The sequence below is a fragment of the Drosophila suzukii genome, chromosome 2R (assembly GCF_043229965.1).
Source record: "Drosophila suzukii chromosome 2R, CBGP_Dsuzu_IsoJpt1.0, whole genome shotgun sequence".
NCBI lineage: Eukaryota > Metazoa > Arthropoda > Insecta > Diptera > Drosophilidae > Drosophila > Drosophila suzukii.
In genome coordinates, this window is record NC_092081.1 from 3,477,297 (window position 1) to 3,495,892 (window position 18,596).

The 18,596-nt window shown below is 39.7% G+C and overlaps 1 protein-coding gene across 4 annotated transcripts in view; it reads right to left on the reverse strand.

Moving 5' to 3' along the window:
* The window catches only part of LOC108019865 (uncharacterized), a 39,365-nt gene extending 25,543 nt beyond the window's left edge, over nucleotides 1-13,822 (reverse strand). For all 4 annotated transcript variants that reach the window (XM_017087920.4, XM_017087918.4, XM_017087919.4 and 1 more), the window contains exons 1-2: nucleotides 13,363-13,822; nucleotides 3,870-4,534 (exon numbers count right to left, since the gene is read on the reverse strand). In XM_017087920.4, the coding sequence (XP_016943409.3) occupies nucleotides 3,870-3,904 (35 nt within the window). In that variant the 5' untranslated portion in view covers nucleotides 3,905-4,534; nucleotides 13,363-13,822. The remainder of the gene's footprint in view (nucleotides 1-3,869; nucleotides 4,535-13,362) is intronic.
* Nucleotides 13,823-18,596: the final 4,774 nt, after the last annotated feature.

Here is an 18,596-nt window from a genome sequence, read left to right on the forward strand (position 1 = left end):
AGCCCAAAGCGTAAGTAATTGCTAAAAATAAAAGTGCTGACAATCGTTTTAAGGAGAAAACCTATTTAGCGAAATGTGAATTGATAACCAGACGATAATAGAATATGTTAATTGTGATGAGGGCCATTCGAGTTTAAAAGCGGTAGTATTTAATTTTTTGACAAGTTCCATTTCGATAATAAAGGAACTTCAAACTATCGAGTTACTTATTTGAAGAGTAAGAGTATCTCAGCTTCGCTGTGAACTTGGACATGTGCGACGTATCGACGTGCAATTGTAATTTTCTTGCTTTCTTCTCTCATTTCATTTTCGTTATTGTGAAATTGTTCAATAATTTTTCTTTTTCTTGGCCTGTCTCAGTCGTCATCCGTGGCCCCTTTTCGAGATGAGATGCGTTATGCGATATGTGCGCCACTTTGGCTTATGATGGAATTGACACTTCAGTTTCTGTGACACACGAAGTGCGGGACGCCCATCAAAAACAGACCCGGGGCTCTGATACAAAAGCATAATTCCCCAGCCCATCCAGTGAGAAATAGAGATGCCAGATAGTGGAGGCAGACGCACTTGAAATGCATAAAATGGCATTTTCTTTTGTGTGTGCAATGAATGCTTTGCCTCTTTGGTGGGTGTTTTTCCTTTTTGAGGAGGAGGATGGATTTTTATGGCCAAGTGGAGTTTTGAGATGCGTTTGCTAGTGCTAATGGCGCACTTATTACCACAGGGTTGGAACCCAAAGGCTCGGGGTGTGTGGTCTATCAGTCGATCAATTTGTCCTCTCTTCACTTGGCAAAATAAACCAAAACCCCAATCGCATATAAATTCGGTAACAGCTGAACAAACACCCTGTGTAAATTGTTTTATCATTACGAAAAGTTTGAGCTTGGATTTCCGCTAATTGCCGAATAGCAGCCCTGAAGTTTGCCTTGGTTTAATTTTCATTTTATTCGTTTTCTTTTGTGTGTAATCTAAGCTGGAAAACGGTGGGGGGCACACTACATAGCCTACATAACTGTAAGTTCCCACTGCCTCACGCTTTGTTGCACCACATTTCCTTTAACCCATAAAAACCAGGCACATGCGCAGCGTCGAGATGTAAAAGATACATCTGATATAGCTGGCAAGAGGCGGAAAACAATGGGAGCAGGGCAAAATGAGTTTGAAATTGAGAACGAACGAAGAAACTGCCGGCGGATATCTCGTTGTTCTTATTACTGTTGTTGGCGTCACTGTTGCGGGTCGAATGCACGGTCTTCTTCCCGTATCAATCATAATTAGAGGGCAGTGCCTGTAAGTTTTAAGAATCACTAATGTTTCCCCGACTCTCAGGCGCACATAGGCATAACTCCGAGTGACTTTAGTTTTTACATTCGTGAGAACTCATCACATTCGTATCTTATGATTACACAGAAAGAATAATATCCAAATAGTTCTCGGAAAATAACCACTTTAAATAACTAAATTTTAAACACATGATAAAGAAAGTTCAATATTACTTTCTTACTTAGGATTATGAAATATAAACACTTGTAATAGCTAAGTTATATCAAATTTATTGTACTGCAAAGTAATCGAAAATACTCTATTTGAAAATATGAGTGAATACCATATTAAACTGAATAACTGAAAGGCTATCAATCTAACCTTTTAGATTTTAATGAGATGAGAATACGACAGAATATCACGAAATTCATGAACTTAATCGTGTCTTTAGTCAGAACATAATATTTCCACTCAGAGGACTTTTAGTACTTGTTGTTTGGAGCTTCCAAAATAAACTCTCTTAAATCGGAATTTTTATTCCCGATTTTAAATGGGTTTTTTATTTCTCCGAGTGTTCTTTATGCAAGCTGCACTTGGCTTCATCCGACTTTTGGAGCCCACATCCCAGCACATCAAATGTTTAGTGCTTAATAAAGTGTGTTATGTCTTTTGTGTAATTATTTTTAGCTTTAGTCGCGCTTGATTGCCATGTTGGGAAAGAGGAGATTGGAAGGAGGGAAAGGCCTCGCAGGCGTTTCTAAGCGAACATTTTCGTGTGTGGGCCCCGGAACACAAAGATCTTAAAGGTTTCGGCCCGAGCACCGAAAATACACCCCTTCCCCTTGCTATACACATATATATATATATATACACGGTATGTAAATGCGAGAGTTCCACCTACAAGCTGCTTTGGGCTTTTGGGTTTCTATTTGCACAGGTGTTTTTAGCACCTGGCTTCATGGGTGCCTGATGTGTTTGGGGCATTAGTTATCATCATCGTACGCCCTCAGGGGGCGTGTCACCGGTAAGTGCTAAAAGGCATTCGACTGCACTTTTCTGTAATAATTAGCACATCATGACTTGTAAATAAAGGCCACCAGTGATGGGCGATGTTCTCCGAGGGACCATATTTATCTGCTCTACATAAGAGACTCTTATAGAAAATATGTCCATATTGGTCAAAGACAAGCTCATGTTTGGTAAAGATTAAATACGCTGTGTTTGATTTAGTTCAGGGCTAAAATATTTTAAGAAGTCAGATTATTTGGGTTGTCAAGCAATTAAACTAGAGGGTTTCCTGGGACTAACTTAACTTTAATCTTGTGTACCATACGAAAACAAGACCAAAACCTTATTTATTTGATTATTGAGGTTATTAGGTTAAATACTGTTATTTGTCTTAGATATTTTCCACACTATTTCTGATGTTTCTCCAAGCTATCTTTGTTCGAAGACAAATTACCCTTTTCTCTAAGAAAACTTTGCCGTTGTGTTGATGGTTTTTCCATTATCTATGCAAAAACCTCGATAGTTTGGCGGAAACTTTCATTTGTTTTCTCATCGCGATTGCTTTTCCCACGAAAATCATTTGGCAGATGGCTTTTTGATTGCTCCGACTGCTAATTTTTGGCCGCGAGGCAAACTCGAAATTCGAATCGCATTGGAGCATAATTCAATTTTCGCTTATGGCCAAACGAAACCGGTCCAAGATGCCAGCCATCAGCAATCAGCTAATAATAAAGATTTTAAACTAATTGGCTCATTTAACGCAAAAAAATCATTATAATAATGATGACGATGACTGATGACTATTTGCCCGATAGGTCGCAAAATCATGGCCTTCGGAAAATCGAGAGGGAGTGTATTGTAAGTCGCCAGAAATTAATTATACAAAAGTAAGTTTTGCCATTGCAACGTTCTTTTTTTCTGGTGTGTGTCTGCTACTCTCCCATTTTTGTCAGCGATTTTGCAAATTGAAAAGGTTCCCGCCCGGTTCACGACTTCGTCCCTCGACCAATGACCTTTATCGCGAAACTCATTAACGAAGGAATTGGGGCATGGCAAAGGAAGTAGTCGAAGTCGAAGGAAGACGAAGAAGGACTTTGATAAAGTAGAAGGAAACACATAAAAGCTGCTGGACATAATCGTCTCCGCAGGCCAAAAGGGGGTGGTGTACACAGAGAGGAAAACGTTTGTATAAAATATAACTAAATCCAATGGTCCTATTCACAGATCAATCATTTAACTTTACTCGAACAGTTCGAATTTGTGTTTAATACCATTAATTTCTTGAAAAAAATATATCTCCCACAATCTTTTGCTTTGATTTTCTCCTAATTAAATTTCAGTTATCTCAGCAACGCGAATTCTTAAGTTCACTTTTTCTCTTATTGCCAAAAATATAGATATTAAAAAACGGTGCGTTCTTCAGATCTAATTACAAAAATTACGAAATCAAATACCAACAAAATAAATTACGCAAGGGAAAAATAAATAGACTATCTGAACCTCAAGAATTCGCGATACTTTCTATTCTTGATGGAGTGACAACTTGACAATTCTTGATGGAGTTTTCTGAGTGTGTAGGAATTTCGGGGGTGACTTACTTGCGTGCCAGGCGCTTCCTTATTCCCGCGAACATTTTCGGTTCTCCTTTCGCTGCTCGCCTTTATCCGCTTTTATGTCCGTACTAATGTTGTATTGTAAATTAAATTGCCGATTTCCGGAGGGTATCACCGCTCCAACGCTATCTTTCTCACTCCCGGCGAAAAAGGGCAACCGACTACGGCGACACTTAAAATTAATTAAAAAAACAGCAAAAAGCGCAAACGCAGTTGTCGCGCAGCTTCACTTCATGTACTTGTTGTTTTTCTGCTTGTTTTTGTTCATTTGGCGAGTTGTTTTTGGTGTTATTTTTGTTGTGATTGGCAGCTTTTGGACGCCTCATTGCAAGAGGCGAACAAACAAACCAACAGGCCAGCCAACAAACAAATGGGAAAAACAGAAACCGAAATGAAAATCAATTAGCCAAAGTAGGCAGCTGCAACTGTTTGCCGGGGATTTATTTCTATTCATCTATATGCGGACGGATTGTAGATTGTGCAATCCGTAATTCGAAATTCGTAATTCGACGGAATAAATAATCCTCAGCTGCGATCGCGATCGAGCATTTCCCAACGCACAAGCACTTTCAATGCACCAAAATATTTTCATTCACTGCGCTCCTCGTTGACAATCTCATCGGGTTTCTGCTTTTCTTTTCTTCGGGGAGCTGAAACGAGGAAAGGAGAAATTCACACATTATTTTCAAATTTATTTTCCGTTCATTTGTATCAACAAGCTTCAAAACGAAAAGAGGGGTACATTTCGGGAGGGCCGCATAAGCGATTTATATAATTGACGTGTCGAGTGACAAATTCGAAGCATTTGCTTCCAACAAGTCGCGTCGAATCGGATTTTAGGGTCCGGCTTACGAGAAGTTACAGCATCAGCAGAAATGTCGTAATACTTGTCGGCCAAAAATTTCTGATTTATTACACAATGTGTGATATGCTATGAAACCCCCAAAAAATATATTAAATATGACCTTTCTTACACGCATTTTACAGAATAATTCTCGTTGACAGGGTCACGTTCATTCATTTATCGTCGGATCAAACATACAAAATGGTTCTCTATTTGAATTTGGAATCAATATCAAAATTAAATGAGAATAAAATAACAGAAAGCGATACTTCAAAATGTTAAAATATAATTACTTCCTTATTTTACTAGAACATTTTGAACTTTGTATTCAAAATAACATGTAATGGTTTCCTTTAGCAGCTTGTTTAACCTAACACGTTTTGAACGACTGTGGCAATTTCATTTGTTGTATTTCAAATAATTTGTCATGTATCTGTATACCTGTAACAATTAAAACTATTTAATGAATGGATTAGGTTCTGCGCTGGCAAACTTTTAATGATGTTACGGGCCTAACGAGATTTGCAATTAAGTGCCGTGAAAACTTCCTTAAACCATTTGGATGGAAAACAACTGTTACTAAGTGGACCAGCCCGCAGAAGTGAAGATTTATGGTCTGTAAATTTGATGGAAGCTAACGAAATTTGCAGAAAAGAGCAGTCTGCTGGCGGAGAAGAATGGGAATGGGAATGGGAATGTCTGGCATTTCGGATGGATACCCACTGATAAGGCGGCCGTGCCATCTCCGCCAGAACAGAACGGGGAACATCAATCATGGCCTCAATCTGTGTGTGACCCCCATCCTTTTTGGCCAGAACGGATGCAGATGTAATTATGGCCCTGTGCCCCCTCTGTTCTTTCGGGCCCCATTCGGTGCTAATGGCGTATTTGGTTACAGTTTCGGCCCTGCACTTGGCTCACATACGAGTTTCGAGCACAGAGGCGGCAACAGATGGAGCTGCAGATACATATGCAGACACAGATACATTTACCCATGCATGACAAAGAACATGCTTCTTTTCTGATGTTTTTCAGTGTTTTCCTCCGTTTTCCTACCAACTTGCCAGCGAGAGCGTGAAAAAAGCAAAACGCACCAACTTGGAGCTTCTCACGCACGCCGCGGCATTTGTATCTGTATCTGAGACTAAGCGGCGTACTATGTACTGTGTCTATTGGAGATTGCAACACGTAGTACCCGTGCATATTTCCCCCGGTTCCTGTCGCCACACCGAGAAAAATACTACCCGATTAGGTCATGGGTTCTGTCTTTTATTATTCCTTTTGTGGCATGTGACTTTATATCAATTTCATGATATTGGGAACATTTATGGTGCAAACAATGTACGAATATTTGCTTGGTTATAACTCATGTTCTTTGAAAACGTTATTAATACACGTATGATAACATTTGATAAGATAAATATTATATTATAGTAAATATAACACAAAGACATCAAAATTATTGCAAAGATATCTGATCGTAATAAAGTTATGATTTCCAATGTAGAACAAATTCAAGACAGTCATACCATGTTTTTTACTGTGTCGCCCTTGTTATGCTTCATGTTCCGCATTCGGCTGTGCCGCTATTTCGGGTCGTTCCCCCTTTTTCACGCTTTTCCCCCTCACCCCTTTTACCCTGGGCTTCCCATTTTCCCCTGAATGAACAACGGAAACCTGCCGCATACGATACGCCTCAGCGAGCGTGCAATTACCACCGCAAAACAGTGCTTCTGGATCCGAATTCGAATCCATTCTCCACCATCCACTAATATCAAAAGTTTCTCAAACTCGAAAATAGTGCAATCTCGCCGGCAAGTTGAACTCTTCTGATTTATGGCCCATTGTATCCGACAGATACAAAACGCTTTTACCAACACTCGAGGCCCACAAGTGGCTGCTGGTGCAGTTTCTCCCCTTCCATTGCCCTCGTTTACTGATTACTTTGCACTCTTCAGCAAGTGAAATCCAAGACTCAACGCCCACAGATTGAACAACAAAGAGTTGCTCACATTTCGGGCAGGAGGGGTACTTCGGGGCAGGAGAAGGTGTCACCCACATGCCACTATCTCGAGATTAGAGAACAATCCCCGCTCAACAGGCTAAGGAATTCGCCAGATCGCCTTTGTTGACCCAAAGCTAAGGCAATGAAGATGATTTCTTAATAGAATTAATTTGGCTTGGTCTAAGGCAAGTAGCCGTTTAGTGCATGCACTGGGAAAAACCTAAACGATTACTAATCAAATTAAGGAAAGTTCTTTTTGTAAAGGCGGTTATATGGGCTAACTTCACTTATTTAAGACCTGAATTAGTTTTTTTGGGTACAATAGTTTTCTTTAATTCGCTTTTAATGAGGGAAAATGCATTTATTCATCTTAAAATATATTTTCTACTTTAGCTTCCCTCTTAATAAGTGACTTCCGAACTGAGTGAACACTTTCAGGAGTCCCACTATTGTCTAGAAGCATATAAAAAGCCATTTCGACCAGAAAATATAAACAGTTTTTGTCCAATTTAGCTGACGCAGAATCTTTTTCACTGGCAGATGAAAAACGAGGCAAGAAAACGGCGACGAGCAAATGTGCGAAATAAAAATTTCATAACGTGAAATTAGCGCACATAACTCGAATGCAAATGCAATTTGGGCACGTCGTGGCAGGGGCGCTGGCTGTTGAATTGCGAGGGGGATGCTTTCGGAGGGTGGTGGGTGGCATGGAGGGGGGAGAGGGGCGAAAGGGGGCAGCACCAACTGATGCCGCAGATGACGAGTCGCTGATGGGGAATATGGCTGGCTGAGTTCGGTTCGAGTTGCTTGGCTGCCCATAAACGAAGCAGCAGCTGCATCGCAAAAACTCCTTTTCCCCCCTTTCCGCCCGCCTGTGCAAAGATCTTGAGTAACGGGATTTATAATTAAACATAAACCCGGCGGATCCGCAGACTCAGCGACTCGCCACAGGCACGCAGAAGTCCATTTATGCCAATAAGCGAAAGATGGAAAATAAAACAGGAACAACACGAGCAGCGCTCCTTTTTCCCTTTTTTATTTCGCTGACAGCGAATGTGTCGCCAAGTTGGCTACCTCACAGCCCCGCGAAAATCGTATCGAGAAATGAGAGCGCAAAATAAACAAATCATAAATCTGTGAAAAATATGTTTTATGGCTATGTACATGACCGCGACCACCCAAAAATATGCCCGCTTCGTGGGCAAATATAAAATCGTATCTGTGTATCCCGCAGATGCACAGATACTTTCGTGGCTTTTCAAGTTGTCAGCATTTTCGAAACTAGATTTTTATGTGTTTGTTGCGCGTCCAATTAGAGGGAAAAATGGCTGCGTAAATATGTACGCGACCCCCCTCCACTTGTTTGTTTTTCACCAGTTTGATGGTTAATCGAGCGAAATGCAATCAAATTTACATTCCTGCCAAACTGACAAGTAAACTATTCGGGCCCCTTCAAGTGCCGGCCATAATAAATGCCAATAAAAGTTCACATTTAACCCATAAAACTTCGATCGGGGAATTGTTGCCCCTACCTGTGGTCCTGCTTCTCTGGCTTCAGCTCAATTTCAACTTTTATTGAAGTGCCGGCAGGCGGGGTGGTGCAAAAACAACTACGGAAATCCTCTCGATGACAGGTGTAAGGGCGGGAAATCCAGGTGTGTTCGCAAACGGGAAACGCCGTTCGAATACAGAGAGCACTTGAGTGTGCTAAAAACTACCCGTAGAATCCAATTAAATGCTGTATTTGCCAATCTTCTTCGGATTAGATTGGAATGGCTGATGGAAATGCTTGCAAAATGATGTTTAATTTCTTGCGACGCTTAGATGGATAAATGCATACTCCATTTTTAATAAACTAGTCTTTAAAATTAATATCCATTTGAGATTTCTAGCAAACCATTTTATTTACTTCTCTATTGTTTTATTTGCATACTTTATAATGATTATTTCCTTACTTTGAGCCGCTTTTCCCCGAACTGGTTCAACTACCCCTAGCAAGTCGTATAAATAAAAGATTTTTATGTGTGTTTTGTCAACTTCTAAAATTACCTTTTTAGACCAATTTGTTGTGCTCCCATTCATAAAAAGCACTTGGTGCTCCTCTTTTATGGGTTTATCGAACCCTGCTATCTCGCCTGAAGCCCACCGCTGTTCCCCATAGATTTATAGCTTCGCAAAGCACTGTTGGCATATTTGTTCACTATCTCGCCCCTCGAGCCCAATCAATTGATGGAAAATTGTTCCACTCTGAGCCAAAGTCTCAATTGTAAACCGTCGTGGAAATGTAAACACATTTATGCTAGGCAAACATTTTCCGCGCTTCCGCTTTCTTATGATATGACTTAGTGGGTAGCACCACCTCCACCACCCACTGACCCCGTTGTTGTAAATCTCTGGCTGGCTTTATCTTGAGCTCTGCGTTTCCAAAGACTGCGGCAGTCAGCAGAAACTATGCCAAGGCAAGAATTCCGCCATTCGGGGGCTTTCAGAGTATGCATTATATTCGTGGATTCTGGCCAGATTAGTGGGAGATAAGAGCCGAGCGAAATGGAGGAGGCAGAGGCAGCCATAAAATTGGGAAGCGGAAGCCTCATTATTTGCCTGGGTAATTAGCGTAAATTGGAGTAACATAAGCTGGCTCAAAAGATTGAGTGAATGGTGGACCAAAGTAATTGTATTAAGTAGCAAATTGAATAATGAAATGAAATAACCAATTAAGAGCCCCAGGAAGTGGCCGAAACCAAAAGCAGCGACCGCAAGGCAAACAAATACATATGACACCATCGCGGAGCATTAGCTCCGTATCATTGACTAAAAAGGTACGGCTATGTGTGTAGTATGGTATAGTAAACCAGTTACCGGTTTGAAGAGTCAGGCGACAAAAGTTCTGTTGCCAAAAAATTAAAAGCCAAAAGGGGCTTCGGGGAAGGTGTTGCCAAGTAGGATGTGGCCGATGTTTGTGTTATGAATTTCTGAATCAGAACCAGTTCGGCAAGTTGCTGGCTAGCAGCACACCAAACAAAGGCTTAGATACAAATGCAAAGATACTACGGGCTGTAGTTGGTGTATGTGGGGAGATACAGACAGAGCGAGACAGCCAAGTGTTGATTTCAATTGTTGACCGTAAAATGGGCTCGGGAAAAGGTGTCAAGCCAACCTTGCCCTGCTTGAAATTCATATAAAACTTAAATTTAAATGCGGGGAAACGACATAAAACGAATCACCATAAAATGCGAAACGTGCCCTATACCAAGCTTTTGAGCAGCTCCAAAAGAGCGGAGAAAAAATTAGTGCGTGCCTGCAAATGGTTTGCCATGAGATTGGGCCCCATGGAATTGCGAAGAGTCAACAACTACAGACCCACAGAGTTCTCAGTGCTCCATATCGCCATCTACGACTCCATCACATCACCCTGCTCTGCCTCAAGGAATTTATGATATGAGCCCAAATGAGATATGGTTATGGCTGATGTGTTTGCGTTTGTCAACTGGAATAGGCAGACAGTTGGGCAGACTGTGGGACCCGGAGAGAAGTTAGGTAGTTAAGATATACAACTGGGATAGCGCCACCACCTACGGGTGCCCCCCACCCCATTAACCAGCCACCCCTCCCCCACATGCGTATGCAAATGTCAGCTTATGTGGAGCAGCAACCCTAGCTGCGGCTTATTTATTTGCCCCCAACACGAGAAGTCTTTTTCGACCTCACCCTCGCTTTTTTCGTTAGTACCTCTATTTTTTTTGGAGAATTCCTGTGGTTCTGTTGACATAAACATTTTTGTAGTAAATGTTTTTCTACACATTCTAGTTGAGCTTAATCCCTTCCTGCCGTTCCCATAAAAGCTAAAATTCCCATGCCCTTTGCCATCGCATTTTTCCCAATTTATTTATTCATATAGGAATGTTTTTTATATATTTTTGCTATTGTCAGCAGAACAATGGTTTTGGTATGTTTTTGTGGTGCCTAATGTTTGTATCGTCCACTGGACGGGTTCGGTTTGTCTTTAATATTCATTATGCAAATGCAAAGTCGAAATCTATTTAAAGCCCAATCGCTTCTAAATAATTAAGTTTTATTTTAATGCTGTATTTGTACTCCTAGGCAAATTAAATAATTTAAAAGTATTTCCTATTCCACTATAATCTAATTTACGCAATTGGTTTAGTATCAGCTCCTGTTCAGTTCCTCTTTAAGTCTCCTCTTCTCTGGCTGCTTTTTCCTGGTGACTTCATCCATAGCACAAATAAAATAATACAGACCAATCTTCTGTGGCTTCTCACCTTATAAATTTATTTGCGGTGGATTTGTGTGGCTTTGCTGACCATAAATAATTGCAGCTGAAGCTTAATTCAATTTGAGTTTAAACCGAATTTCCCAGAAACTTTTTTCCCTGGCCTGTGCTTGGCTGTCTCCATTCATTATGCAAATCAAATATTATTGTACATGTGTAGCCATGTTTTCTAAAAAACACGCACGCCTTTTCGGACGCAGGCGCACCTTTCTGCTTCCGGTTTTTGTGGCGGCAGCACGTGCGTGAAAATTGCGCCAGTTGGGGTTTTCACGTGAAAAGAGGGGGCTACAGTGGGTGGGGAACCCAAACCCGTTATGATTGTTGTGGCAACAGTCGTAATTAAAATGCTAGAAATTACAGTCAGAGCCACGTCTTCGGTGTTGACTTTTTTGTACCAAGTTTTCTTTATGGCAATCGGCGCTAAGGTTGCATAATTCCAAGGTTGGAGAAGAGTTCTCCCCCTCTTTGTTTTTGTTTCGGCCGAATGTTTGTGCAATGAACCATCAGCATTTCGCTTAGTGAGCCCGGAGAATTCATTAATAATTTCCAGTGAACAAATGCGGCCCTAATCTTATCAGAAATGCGTTTTTCGAGGGGGAGGAGTGTGCTATTCTCCACTTTCCATTACTCATTGGGCCATTAGGGTTGCGAAACGGCTTTGCAATCGGAGTCGGTGGCAATTCGAGCCACCATTCCCATGCACAATTCCTCAATTCCATTCCCATTGGGATTATTAATTGAATCAATGACAAACCGAAATTCAATAAACAATAACCAGGGGAGCTCTTATCGATGGGGCGCCATGTGGCGTATGCGCAATAATATTACGCATACGCTCGTTCCCATAAAGTTGTGCAAGTCGACGGAATGGAAGTGGAATTGAAATCGAAATCAGCAACGCTATTTCTTCCGCAAGAAGTTCAAAGTATGAAGCGTATAGCCTGCCAATCGTTATCGTTATCGCCGCGGTTATCAGGCAGAGATAGCATCGATGACACTGATAATTGACGGCAATCATTGAGCATTTGACAAGTTCATTTTGGGGACAGACCAAGTAAACACAACAAAAATCTTCGGGCGGCGCCTACAGCTGCTCAAATTAACATATTGGAGGCGAAGGGTGATACAGCACTGATAACTACAGTCAAACACCCCTAAAGAGAATCGCTATCACAAAGATATCGACGTTTATGTTAAGGTAACAAATATTTTAAGGCTAAAGTTAATTTGTTGAGAATAACACTAAAATTCTATGGGAACATTTTTGTTGTGCAAGTTAACTCTTTTGAGCTTAAGAAAAAAGCCAGTTGAAATGCTTCTTTTGAGAATTAAAGCAGAAAACGGAAACTATTTAACGATTTATATGTTTTAATAGCCATTACAATTATAAAAATGGCCGCTTTCAGCAGAGCAACATGACACCTGATCACTGATGGAATTCTTAAGATAGTTCTGCTGAACGCACATGATTATTAATCATAACGAAAAAACTCTTGCATCATGATTAGTAAAAAAGGGGTGTAAAAATACATAATACATTGCTGCTGGCGTGTATTCATGAGTGAAATATCAACAAGAATTAGAAGAATTATTATTAAAAAACCATGAATTGAGTTAAGTTCTTTACAATTGTTTTAGACTTTAATGTACCCACGACTTCTGTGCGCAATGCTGCAGGGGCGGTGGCAATATATAAAGCTTTTTCAAACGCGTTTTTAATAAAAATCATTGCTTATAAAGTGACTGTTAAAAAACTTATGACCAATTAAAAACATTTCAAATTGTCTAGTGCAGTTTTTTTGCCGTCGTAATGGATCATGAGTGTTCAGTGGAACCAACCAAATTACAGATTACTGATCCAAATGTGGTCAGTAACCATATCATCATTAGCGAATGTGAAACCAAACGTTTTATTCGTACAATTAGAGTAATGTGCAGAATATGCTAATTAATTATTTAGAAATTAAATTGTTAGGCACAATTTTCTGCTTTCGGAACAAAAAAAATAACAATTTCGATTTTAGTTAAACACAAATTTTAACAAACCTATCTATAATAACTTTTAATAATAAGTGGGATACAATACCGATAATCACTATTATTATAAATTTTTAATAGACGTAATTTTTGAGCCCTTTTAAACAATACATTTTTGGGAGTTTTCGAATGTGAAGTTTGACTGTCCTAGACGCAAAAAAAGATGAGATGGGGGCAGTGCGAGATAATTATATGTAAATGGGTTTTTGTCGCCTGTTGTTATCAGGCATTTGGAGCGGTTCGAGGGGTGGGACTCATTAAGTCTGGCCGCAGTCATTGAACTTGGGCGATAGGAACTCACTCTTCTTCTTCCGCCGTTCTCCTTTGGGCTCCTCTATTTCGCCGGAAAATCACGATTCGCTATCCTGCACTTTTTGCATCTTTGTTTCCCTTTTTGCCTTCTGGACCCAGAAACACCAACACAAACAGAAACGGCGACTGGCAGCAGGTGTGTTGTTGTTTCTGTTGGCTTCTGCTTTGTTTGTTTGTTGTTTGTTTGGCTGTCGGCCTTTGCTTTGCTTTCTGCACTTTTCTGCACTCTCTTTTTTCGCTTTTTGCAGCTGTCAACGCACAAAACGCGCAAAATTATGAGCAGAACGCACACATGCTCGTTTTTCCATAAGCACTGCACACCCACATATGCGTTCGAACCACAAACGAACAACAAACGATGCCGGCGAGAAGTTTGAATTGAAGAACCGGACCGGAAACTAAAGTGAACCGCGCGCGGCGAAGTTTCGTGAACGACTGAGCGAACGAACGGAGCGAAATTCGAACGCAGCGGCGCTGCTACTCGACTGTTAACTGGGCGCACATTAAGGGGGGAAACCCATTTTGTGGGTCTGCCGGGTGAAAATGGTTTTTGTTTAGATGAAAAAGCCTTCCATTTTGCCTCAGATAACCTACAAATCCAAAATTGAGGCCCCACTTTTGCAAGGAATAAACATAGTGGAATCTAGTATCATGGTACATAACAAAATTCCCAAGCACAAGAAAATAGGTTGGTAAAATTGACCATAGCAGAAAGTTTAGTAACTATACAAAATTTAAAGTAATTATTAAAAATGTTTTTGCTTTGTTTACTATTTAAAAGTTAAGCCATTATTACCATAGTTACGTTCAGGTGATGTTTGTATTATGTTATTGCAATAGTAAATAGTTGATTAACTATGAAGAATAGTTATTCTAACGTAAAATTTCTCATACAAAAGTATCGTCAATAACTTTAGAAATTTTCTAAATGTGTTGTTAATAACTCCCAACTGCGTTCCATTTTTATACTTTCAGAAAAAAGCTTAAAATGGCTTATAAACGTGTGTAAAACCAGCTTCTTCAATAGACTTACTTTTTTTATTGAACCAGTGCGGAAAATCACAACCCACAACAGCCAATTTCCTCAAATCTTATAAGTCCCACAAAATCCAGGAGAAATCCGAGCCTAGTTGGAAGCATTTCGTCCATCCTCATCCCTAAGATTTCCCCTTTGGCCACATTGCGCGATCAATTGTTAAATTTCCGCGATTTTCTAACAGCAATGTTATCTACCGTCGGTTCCTGTAAGAAAACGTTGTATCTTAACATTTCTGTTGAAAGGAGAGCGGTTGCAACCGTGAGAGGGCCGCTGTTAACTCGCGGCGAAGAGAGGAAGTTTTGTCGACAACTGAGCGAAATTCTATTACAGCGCTGCTAACTCGATTGTTATTAACAGCCATTGAGTTCGCCGCAAAGCCGGCTACAGCGGCCGCTGTTAACACACGGCGATGAGAAGGCCCAATTCTCTCTTCGCTGTTTAAAACAATTTTGCTCTCAGCACTTTTAAGTCTCTGTTAACATACATTTCTTGGATTCTAACAATCTATTTAGATTTTACAACTATTCAGATTATCAGAAAAACAAAAATTAAGGACACTTTGAATTTACTTTTTTTTATTTAAAACTTTTTGTTTTTGGCAGAAGACGCAGCAAGTGAAATACATTTATACGAGACATTAAATTCTTTAAGAAATTAGGTTAAAAAATCCTTACAACTTAATTTTTTACTTAAGCCACATAAAATAATTGTAATGTGTTAAAAATACGTGTAGCAAATAAATAATACCTCTAACATAGAAAATTTATAAAAGTGAACTTTTTAAGTTGTTGGACTTTTTTTTTTTGTCCTACGAACCTTAATTAAGAAACGAAAACAAAATATTTACTTTGCTTACGGTTACGGTCCTTAATAAAAGGAGCGTTTTTAAGCAAAATTAAAGATTGGCTTAAAAAACGTTTAAATTAAATTATTAGTATTCTCGAAAACAGTAGTAAAATATTTACTATGTTTTTATTTCCGAACTTATTTTAAACAACTGGTTTAGTATACTGTTGGCCAGTAGCGGATCCAGATTTTGGTTGTAGGGGGAAATTATTACTTTATAAGTAAGGGATTCTATCCCCTATATTATATACAAATTTTAATTTCCTTTCGGGTTGTTTCAAATAGTTTAAATACTAAACATTGTAAAAGGGGGCACAATTCAATAAAAAAGCCACCCTTACCAAAAATTTTTTTTTTAACATTAACCTTTGGTGCTATTTTTTTGAAACTGTGAAAGACAACTTATAACATTTATTCTGAGAGTTTATTAGCAGCTTGAAAACTTATAATTATCAATTTATAAAAAGAATACTTTTTAACAAAACATGCGGTACTTTCACATGATTCTATTGGAATCAATATTTTAATATTACAACAAATTTAATTTTATCTTAGTGGGTGCTTCTCGATACCTCTACTAGCAAAAAAGAAAGCGACTGAAATTGTGTAAGACTGATTTATAAACGTATGTCTATTTGTAATATGGAGTATTTCTTTGTATGAATAATATAAAATGCATATTTTCCTATTTCTGTGTGATTGTACGAATGTACTAAAACTACTTACATTTACATTTACGAAAAAGAGCAATACACGCAAGTTTAATAACCCTGATTAGAAGATTTTTCTTTTTCGATTTTCCTTCTCCCAAAACATAATCAAATCATTTAGCCAAAAACTTATTCAAAACTCACAATAGCGACGCGCTCAAATGCCCACAATTCGTGGCAAAAAAGGGGGTTGGGCGGAAAAGGGGTGGGTGGCTGAGGCAGGACCCTTGCATTGTTGTACACAATCCATCATTATCGCATAGACTTCCGCTCAAAAAGGAAACGCGGGGAGTGCCAACAGTGCATTTACATCTGCGCACTCTGCACTCCGAAAAATGAATACTATCTATTCAAACTATCAATTCAAAATATATATGCAACTTTTATTACAAATCATTACCATAAAATATTTAAGAAATGGTAAAATATGTTCTTTAACACATTAAAATTAAATTGAACACTCTAAAATTTGAATGCTCTAAATATAAAAATTATTACCTGTTTTATGATGATTTAAGACACGAAACAGTACATATTGAGAATAAATTCTTAATTTATTATTCAGCTACTTACCAAATAAAAAGAAATAAAAATAGTTGACAACAAAGAATTGACAACCAAAGATGTTGGTTTTGCATACATTTCAAAATAGAGACAACCGTAATATATCATTTATCAATTTATATCATTTTTGAGGATATCTTTAAGACAATCTTTGTTTCTAGATTAATTTAAAGCCATTTTCTAATTACTTGTATTTTTTAACAATGCCTTTTTGATTGGTTGATGGTAACTTGAGAACCTTAAATTTTTCTCACTGGTGGTGGCGCTGCTTTTGGTCTAGGTCTCCTTGGATCGTCCTTCTTGCAACACCCACTCGCTCGGCACACACAACTACAGTTTTCAAACACAAATGTATGTACGTACACCCAGACACGCAAATTGCCGGGTCGTGAGCACGTGTCTGGCAGCCTTCGCTGGGGATTACGGCCGAGTCGAGTCGAGTCGTTCAGTGAAAGTGAGCCGCCAGGATCCACAGGACTCAGTCAGTTGGTCGTCGTCTGGTCTGGCCAACTCCACCCTGCCTCCTGCCCCCAGCGAAGCCCCCGAAAACGTTGCATTCGCCAGCAGTTTTCTATAATTTGTGTTGCCCTTCTTGGGGGTTGTCCTGACGGTTTCGTTTTTTGTATTTTTGTTGTGGCGGCTGCGGTTTATGCAAATTAGCAAAGTTAACATTTGCCAAATTGTCGAAAATTTCATTTGGCCAGCTCATCCTACGGAAGGTCTGTTTGTTTGCCTTTGCAGGGCAGACATATAAATATCAGCATATCAGTTTCATCAAACTTGTTAAATTTTTTACCTTTCGCTATTAAATTCTATGTTCTCTTTAAAGTTAAGTTCCGGCAAAGTATGTTTCCAGGAACCTCTGCTCATTTCGCTACTAAATCATCTATAAACCTAACATTCATATTATATATCTCTATTCTCTATTTACTGTCAATATTTTTTTAATGTGTTTTTAGTTATTTTGGTTTATGCCATGTCACCTTATTTCGTATAAATCCCTTTAAAAGCTATATAACGATAAGTATACTTTTTCTGAAGCGGTTATTTTTAATAAATCCTAATCCACAAGTAAAAGGAGCGAAGCATGCGGAAATGGGAAATGCGAATATAGTAAAAGAGAGCTGTGAAATCAAAGCATTTCGAATTCTTTTGATCAGCAATGTGTTAGGGGATATAGATGTGACGCCCCTCCCAAGACCAGCCCTCGAAAACTCCCTATTTTTCCAACTTTATTAAGGCAGATCTTCGGTTGTCAGCCGGCCAAGTGACAAAATGCACCTGCACACGAGTACTTTTCCAAAAAAAGGAAGGGGCGGAAAAGCTGGGCGGCATTCTGGTCGGGAGCAGCTATCTATCATAATTAGATTTCGTTCTGTGCTGAAATGTCGTAACGGGAACGAAGTGCGTGCACATAAATTAAGTGTGGAGTTCTTCCAGACCGCACTTTCCCCATTTCCCCATTTCCCTCCCACGGGCACGGCAGCAAATAGAGCGCCTAATAGGATTTTATTTAATTTCCGTCGCCCAAGGATTTTCCTAATGAGTTTTTTAACCTGCACAGAGGAGCTTCCCATTTCCCCAAGTCACGTGGATGGTGCCCCAAACTGCGCCCAAGTGAGCAGTCCCCAGAATATTTGAATAGAAATGAAACCTTTGGATCAGGTGGAGTTGGAGCCACGTCCCAGCATAAACACGACTTCGGTTTGATAAACACAGCTCAGAAAAGGATGCAGAGGCCAGGAATCTGTTTATCCTTTGTCTGGTTTCTAGGATATAGCTACTCGGCTGCCTTTGTTGCTGTTGTTGGGCAGATGCTGCCGCTGAGTTTGGCGAACTTGGCCTGGGATTCCTTTGTGTCTGTCCCTCCGTTTTCCGAACGCCCCGCGCTTTTCCCAGCCCCCTGGAAAAGCGGGGACAATGGCTTCAGCCAAGTGGATTGCCCTGGGAGCGCAATTTTTCTCTGTATTTTCGGTGTGAAATTTATGCTGCACTTGGCTAATTTAATGCCATTTTTCCACAACATAACCGGCGGAAAGGGTGCAATTAAATGCAAGAGGAATT